The sequence below is a fragment of the Citrus clementina genome, unplaced genomic scaffold (genome assembly GCF_000493195.1).
Source record: "Citrus clementina cultivar Clemenules unplaced genomic scaffold, Citrus_clementina_v1.0 scaffold_2, whole genome shotgun sequence".
NCBI classification, from domain to species: Eukaryota; Viridiplantae; Streptophyta; class Magnoliopsida; order Sapindales; family Rutaceae; genus Citrus; species Citrus x clementina.
The window spans coordinates 18945047-18953324 of record NW_006262688.1 but is presented as its reverse complement, the minus strand read 5'-3'; the positions used below and the strand labels follow the sequence as shown (position 1 = coordinate 18953324).

At 40.0% G+C, this 8278-nt stretch overlaps 2 protein-coding genes across 2 annotated transcripts in view; one reads left to right on the top strand and one right to left on the bottom strand.

Annotated features, from left to right (window-relative positions):
- The first annotated feature begins 1384 nt into the window (after positions 1-1384).
- Positions 1385-3241, top strand: LOC112100942. Its single transcript, XM_024190821.1, has 3 exons — positions 1385-1781; positions 2040-2233; positions 2690-3241. Exons 1-3 carry the CDS (start codon positions 1385-1387, stop codon positions 3239-3241), a joined length of 1143 nt encoding a protein of 380 aa, XP_024046589.1.
- A 1995-nt stretch (positions 3242-5236) lies between these two features.
- LOC112100941 overlaps positions 5237-8278 on the bottom strand; it is a gene marked incomplete at its 3' end in the record, with an annotated part of 11217 nt that continues 8175 nt past the window's right edge. The window contains 1 exon segment of the mRNA XM_024190820.1: positions 5237-5583. Coding sequence (XP_024046588.1) covers positions 5237-5583 — 347 coding nt within the window.

The following is an 8278-nucleotide window of genomic DNA, read 5'->3' as shown; positions in this document are numbered from 1 at the left end:
CCTTCCTCTAAACCATCTTCGACATAGTGGTTCACTTTTGATGACATTCCTCACGATAAATGGCCAGCTAGGCACCAAGAATTTGTTGCTTGGGTTGATGTACAAATAACACGACCAAATACACAATCTTAGGCAGTCCTCTGAGAATTTCGTTCCAGATTCACTGGTTCTTTGCGAGATTGGTTTGAAAGTCTGGGAGAATACAGACAACTTCAATTGATTCAGACCACAATTGCCATAGCTCTTACAATTATTTATGTAGAAAAGAAATTCATCAAATGAAATGTTGCTCCACCACTCAAGATTCCCACAACGAGACAGAGAATTCTCCAGACAGACGCCAGTGACAAATACTGGAGTGCCATTCTCTTGGAAAATAGTGGAGAAAAAGAGTCCTATTGCGCCCATGCAAGTGGACAATTCAAGGATGCAGAAAAGAATTATCATGTCATTTACAAGGAGATTTTAGCAGTCAAGTATGGAATCAAGAAATTTGAATTCCATCTGATTAGTCACAATTTCCTTATCAGAATGGATAACTTCTCTTTCCCAAAGATCCTTCACTTCAAGAACAAATAAGCAATTGCTCAGTTTAAAAGCTTAGTTCGCCAAGTATGACTTTACGGTCCAGCACATCAAAGGTGATAAAAATCTAATCCCTAATTTCCTTACCCATCCATCTATAAATAAACCTACTCTCATTACTTCCATCCATGCTATACCCATTATAGCAATGTATCGTTCTCTCCCTTTCAAAGCCTTAACCCAAAAGACCTTCCCCCTCAATCTCTCCTTCAGCTCAACTTTTCAAATCCAGGATTTTGCCAAAAAATTCCTTTTAGGTATTTCATGAATGTCTACAGAACCCAACCACTCCATTTTTCGTCCCTTCACCTAGAATACCTATTTCTCACAGGATTCACTCTCAATCCATCTCTTACCATTTCAGAAGATGAATTATGGTATGTTTGGTGCCTCATAGTCCCGTATGCCACTAAGTTTGTTATCTCTATTTACCTTAGTTTTCATCATACACAGGCCGTATTTTCAGCATGCAGTCACTAAAGACTACTGGACATAAGACCAGGCATATGAATGGAAAACATTTCCACATCCATTCCCACTCAACCATGATCCAACCAATTCCAACAAACATTTATCACACGTCCATAGGACCATCTCACTCTCTTTAACTTTCTATCCCAATTTCAACCTTTCTCTTCAAGACACTAATCTGTTCACTACCTTGAAAGTCCAAGTACAAATTCAAGGTGCAGAACAAATTTCTTCTACCAAAATTGCCACTCTTCACCATCAATTGGTCTATAGGCTCCAGAACCATGCCTTAGATCTTTCTACACCTGAGCATCACTCTGACGCCCTCATGGTGTTAGCAGACTCAGATCAAATGCCAACCATCATCCAGATTCCAAGACAAATTCCTAGACATGAACTCATAAAACTCATGCCCTTGGAATGGATTTCAAATTATGAGAAGTTCCACACCAATACTTCTCCTATCCAGACAACAGAAAGTATGTTTGAAAGAAGAGCTGATGGCACTGTCCGAATGACTTTTCGACCTCCACCAACTGCACCAGAGGAACCTCCACGGCTTTCATTCACTTATTTAGCCATGGTTACAGCTGTTCACACAGCTCAAGAAAAGCTGCCAATTACAGGATTCACTTCAGAAGGATATCCTGTCTACCCTGCCAAACTTAATGGCCATTTTCTTTGGGATTCCCCTGGATCCAGAAATTGTGACCCAGATTGTCCTTGTTGGGATGATTGGGACGAAGATGATGATGAACCACAGAGGAAAAGAAAACCCAAAAAGAAAACACCTAAAACTCCGTGTTCACACACCCAACCTAAACCACCTCATAATCCTCCACCGCCACCAGCTCCTTTACCCATCTACCAAAAGGAACTTAGATGGATCGCAAAGACTCACAAAACTGACGTTCTTCCACATATCCAGAATTCCCATCCACCCATACAGCCTATGGCTTGTATGATGTTTTCATCCCCTCAAGATTATTCTTCCAATTTCCCTGCTCTAGAAACCCAAACTGATCCACAACGAAAGGTCATAACTAAACCTTTTATTCCTTCAGCCATAACTCCCACAGGTCACTTAGAAGACCCAAAATCTTTTGAAGCTGTTCTCAACTGGCAAACCCAAAATACCAGAGCCCAAAATGAGGCCTTGGTTGATATCCATAAAAAGGTTAATCATATTAGTTTATGAACTGATCATATTGAGTCTAAGATGGACTCGATCACTTCCCAGATGCAGCAAATTTACTAAAATCTCCAATCCAGAATCTCTCAACTGGATTCAGAATTACGAACCATGCTAGTCATAGATACTATGGCCTAGAATTTGATCAGAAAAAAAAAAGAAATCAGAAAATTGAAAGCAGAACTTGAACAGATTGAGTTAGAAAGGCAAAGGCCAACATTATTTACCACCTCTCCCCCATTACCTCCCCTCAGTCCAGCATTCCATCCCTTTGCACCCATGCTTTCTCCCATAAAACCACAAGACCCATCCAAATTATTTGGAATGACCCATACTTTGTTTCAAAATAATCCTCTTCCAAAACCATCCAGATCTAAACCTCATCCTCGACCAAGACCAGAAAAACAACCTTTTCAACCACCTTTGTCCATCTCAGAACAGCAACCGCCTCTCTATACTCCACTTCCTCGTCAACCAACACCGACACAAGCCAAAGATAAATCCCCAATGCAACAATACAGTGCACAACTAATCTCAGATCCATCTGATACAGACCAAACTTCTTATTCAAATCTAACTATTTCAGAAGATCCCTCTGACCCTGAATCAGAATCTTCCGTTGAAACTTCCCTTTCATCTAGTGGTTTTGAAAAATCTTATGTTGATATCACTAGAATCCTTATGGCTCAGCCTCAAGAGACTGAGCCTGGTCAATCCTCAAGAACTGACCCATTCTTTGAAATAACCTCAGATATTGAGGAAGATGCTCCAGAAGCATCCTCAGCTCCAAACCAGCCTGCTCAACCCCCAAATGATCATAAACCTTCAAATGGTCCATGGTTCACTTTTGATGATATCCCTGCAAGTAAATGGAGAGACAGATTATCCGAAATGGCTGCTTGGACAGATCTCCAAATGTTAAGAGCCAATGCTACTACAACATCAGTCCTTAGAGAACTTGCTGCTCGTTTTACGGGATCTTTAAGGGATTAGTTTGATACTTTAGGAGAGTGCAGACAATTACAGTTTGTGCAACTACCTAATATCTCAACTGCTCTTTCTGTCATTCATGAACAATTCATTGGAGAATCAGCCGCAGTCTTTGAAGCTGCAAGACGAGACTACCTCAATATGAAATGCTGCTCCTTTAACTCTAAAGATCTTGATTTCCATTATAAACGGATGTCTATCCTATTTTATAAGCTCAATGGGTTTAATGATCCGACTCTCAAGCATGTATTTCTGGCATCTTTACCTGAAGAATTACAACCAGACATACAGAGGCAGCTCACGAGTCTCAATCTCACCATTGACAACATTTCCTTGGGAAAGATCTTTCAGATCGCCAAAGGATGTTTGGAAAAATTATGTGAACAGAAACAGTTCTTCAAGGAACTATTAAAAGACAAAGAACCTTTCTAAAGTTTTTGCAAAAAGCCCTACTTACAGATCAAATGCAAGAAAAAGAAAGATTGTGATTGCAGCACTAAAAAGAAGAAGCATTTCAGAAAATTCAAAAATCTAGATTCATCTCCTAGATCAAAATCCAGACCAAAACCATATAGGTTTTTTAGGAAAAGGTCTAGTTCTTTTCGAGAACAGAAGAGGAGAAAGTCTAGCCGATGCTTCATCTGCAAAAAGAAAGGCCATTATGCTAAAGACTGCCCTAACAAAAAGCATAAGGCTATCAGACTTCTTGAGCATTTATAGGCCACCACTGATTATTCTCCTCACAAAGATGAAATTGAGTTCTACTTCTCAGAACAAGAGGAGCCTACTGATGAAACAGTATTTGCATTGCAAAACTCATCCGATGATTATGAAAATGATGAGTTTCAAACTATTTTTCACCAACAACTTTTGTCTCTCGACACTACCATCCCTATCCCTTCCACAAAACTCCACATCTTACCCTCCAAATTCCAGAGATCAATTCCCGCCATTGGACTTCTTGATATCGGAGCCTAAAGAAGTATGTTAAACCCAGACATTCTTCCATCTCAATATTGGCAACATTCTGAAGAAAACTCCAAAGCCGTCAATGGAAAGTTTTTCACCACCCAGTTGATTACCAAAAAACCCATTGGTATTCAAATATTTCCCAATTGTGTTATATGGACAAAAGTCATTGGTTCCTAATGCGAATCCCACAATGAAACTTTCAATCCCACACTTAATTTGTAGTTTCAACTTCCCAAGAAAGTTGTAAACAGATTTAAGACAAGCAAAACCTTGACCCAATGCTTAAGAAAATATGAACCAAAGGTATAGAGAATGGTATTGACGCCACACTTAAGAAATAGATGAGAAGGTGAGTGATAAGTCTAAATTTGGAACGCCATAAGAATGCAAATTCTTGATAAGTTCATTAGTTCTCAAAAGAACCAAAGAAAGAATAATCTTTCAAATTCAAATAACATTAATCTCTATTCTCATTACATAGCAAGGTTGCTGAATTTAAATAGGCTAAAAGAAACCCAAGGTCCTAAAAATACAAATGGAAACATTGGAACAACCCTCCAAGTAGGTTTGTCAAAAGATGTTTCAAAAGTCTTCACCAACCCACCATAATTAATGCTATCTTTGACAAACTTAATGCTAGCTTACTTACTATAATTAATGCTATCATTGACAAACTTAAAACAAAACAAACAAATGAAGTTGAAAAACAAAGGAGTCGTTGAAAATCCCAAGTCTGAACAAGCTGTAATGAATTGGTCATAACTCCTTCTAGAGAACTCCAAATCCAGCTTTGTAAAATTTATTGGAAAGCTAACTTAATTATCTTTCCAACGGTATATAGCTTACACGTTACTTCTAGCTCAATCAATACAGTTTTTATTCCAAATTTGACCTTTCTGCATTTGATACAAATTGTGTATTTGGCTGCCCAATAACTTGAATAATGCCCACAATGCCTTGTCTTCTCTTCAAGCCTAATTCATGATGTCTTGCATCTTGAATTGCATTTTCAATCCACATTTTCTCAATTAATCCATTTAAAGCAGCTTGCATCTTTTTGGCTCTTGCTCTTGTAATTGGGCCTCCATGAATCTGCAAAGGATCACTTGAACTTTTAATGGTATTCCCTTGATGGTTCTCATCATTCCCCCTCTCCTCAAAAGGATTCATCCTCGAATCTTCACCTACATCGAAAGGAGAAAGATCAGAAACATTGAAAGTAGCACTCACATTATACTCACCAGGAAGATCCAATTTGTAGGCATTGTCATTGATCCGTGCAACCACTTGAAATGGACCATCTCCCCTTGGAAGCAACTTGGAGCGCCTTTGTGCTGGGAACCTCTCCTTTCTCATATGCACCCAAACCCAATCTCCAGGCTGAAAAACCACTTGCTTACGTCCTTTGTTGGCTTGAGTAGCATATTGCTCAGTTCTAGGTATCTTGGTAAGCCAAGATATTTAAATCTCCTTTGGACCAGTAGTCCGCACACTTTGGTTTCCAGCCGATATACACTTATCCAATTAATACCAAATCCGAAATTCATTTTTGAAAACAATTTTTTCACGATACCACCCAAAAACCTTTAAAGAGGGTGAACGTTGTGAGAAAACACTTTCATTGTAGAGAAATCAGTTTTGGAGGATAAACAAGACCTTTCTGATGCACAGGATCCTCAGGCTCGAGGCAAGTGCAGAGCATACTCAGTTTAGAAATTTTGAGGTGAGCGTACCATTATTAATTCAAATAATTTCTTCGATTCCTAGAAGAGAGAGAGAGGTTTAGGGAAACATGATGTATAAAACTTAAGCTTTTATTTTTCAGATTGGCTCCCTTGCAACTGGGACCAAAGGTGCCTTTTATAGACGATCATTGAGAACAGGACCTCTCGAATGATCATATCACATAGCACACCTTTTTTGACAGCAAACCATGCTGATAAGGACTTTGACAAAAGGTAAAGCATACTTACAAGGACTTTAACAAAAGTAAAGCACACCGACAAGGATTTTAACAAAAGTAAAGCATACCGACAAGGACTTTAACAAAAGTAAAGCAAAAGACAAACAGGAGTCACATGGGTTCTGCTATCAAAACTCGTGCGACAAAGATAAGGCGTTGTCATGGAGTGGAGGGATAGCGAGATGGTGACACGTCGCCTGTGTCTTTTTCATATTGGCGCTTGTGCCGACGCCTCTGTCTCTGGTCGAGATACGCCTCAGCTTGCTGATACTTTTCTTCATCAACTTCAGACATGTGCTGTGAGGTAGATGGAGCAGGAGAGTCTGGGTTTGTGACAGTATAACGGGGAGTGTTAGTATGGAGAAGGGACTGAAAGTCTTCCCATGGGTCCTGAGCATCTTGGAATAAGACATTAGTATAGTCAGGACGTTGTTCCATTACAAGGATTCCGTGAGGACTTGAACTTGAACCTGGAGTACAGCCTTGTGTTTTTGGAATTATTTCAAGGGTGTTCCAATGGAGGTGTGGTGAATATTTGTGGCAGGTGGAGGAACATTGTTAAGTTCCATGAGATAGGCTTTGAGAACGGAGGTGACCGATGTATCATGGATGAAGGTATAAGGATGAGGGTAAGTTCTCCATTCATGTGCCATGTCTTGTGTCCAGTAATCCCGTGTTTCTGGATGCTGAAAATAAGGCTTGTGGACAATGAAGGCTGTAGTCCACATGTTAGCTTCTTGTGCTGACATTTTGTCTAATCCATGAAAGGTAGACAAATGTTGGAGTTGCTGGCGCCACCATGTGAGGGGGGAATACCATTCAAAGAGAGTCCATAGAAGGTCTGGTGAGAACTCTGGAGTGGTAAGGTGAGTCAGGACTGGTTTGATGGGAAAAACTAGCATTGTAGCATACAAGGTGGTGAGACACCACATATACCAAAGCTCATCTTCAGAGATGGACAGAGAGGACAGAGTGAGGCCTGTGAGAAACAGGTGCTCCACGCAAAGATTAGGAAAGCGGTCAGGTTTTTTGGTCTGAACATTAAAGAAAAACCTGTAAAGGAATTTCTTTGCAAAATCTTGAAGTTGGTAAGCTAATTGGAAAGAGATGTTCATGGGGAAATTTCTTTAGTTGAGAGCTTTGAAAGGAAGTTGGCGATTCATGGCTATAACTGGAATGGTTTGAATTGAGGAAATGAGTGCGGGTTTATTTATAGCTGGACAGGTGAGGAAGTCTGGAATGAGGTTTTAGTTGCCTTTTATGTGTTGAACAGTGAAATCATACTTAGCAAACCAGGTTTTGAGGCTGAGTAATTGCTTGTCAGGTAGCAATTTGTTCTTAAAGTCAAAGATACGGGGAAACGAAGAGTTATCCATGTTGATAAGGAATTTGTGGCTGATGAGATGGAATTCAAATTTCTTAATTCCATATTTGACTGCCAAAATCTCTTTGTAGATCACATGGTAGTTCTTTTTAGAGTCTTTGAACTGTCCGCTTGCATGTGCACAGAAATGACACACGCCATTGATGTCTTTAAGGAGAATGGCACTCCAATAATCGTCGCTGGCATCAGTCTGGAGGATGCGTTGTCCACTTGTGGGAATTCGAAGTGGAGGAGGTGCTTGTGCTATCACCTTTAGCTGCTTGACAGCTTCTGTCTGAGCAGGGCCCCATGGAGGGCACTGTTTCTTGAGCATGCGTGACAGCTGGCTGGTGTGGATTGCAACTTTTGGGATAAAATCAAGGACATAATTAACAATCCCGAGGAATTGTTGTATCTGCTTTCTATTGAGATGTGTGTCCGAAAACTTGAGTAATTCGATTGCAATATGGGGACCAGGCTGATACTGGCCGTCTTTAATCACCATGCCAAGAAAGTCAATTGATTCCTTTCCTATGCTGCTTTTCTTTTCAGAAAGCATGATGCCATGTGCCTGCACAATGTGAAAGAAATCCAAAAGGAGCTTCCGGTGGCTCTCATGGTCAGAAGAAAATAACAAGATATCGTCAATGTAGACCAATGCATGATGGAGAATAGGACTAAAGATTTTTGTCATGGCTTTTTGAAATAAGGAGGGAGCGACTTGAGACCAAAAGGCATAACC

Coding starts and splice junctions, on each gene's coding strand:
- LOC112100942 (XM_024190821.1), top strand. CDS start 1,385: ATGGTGTTAGCAGACTCAGATCAAATGCCAACCATCATCCAGATTCCA. Junction 1,782..2,039: donor TTGTGACCCAGATTGTCCTT/GTTGGGATGATT, acceptor CATCCCCTCAAG/ATTATTCTTCCAATTTCCCT. Junction 2,234..2,689: donor TGGTTGATATCCATAAAAAG/GTTAATCATATT, acceptor ATCTCAGAACAG/CAACCGCCTCTCTATACTCC.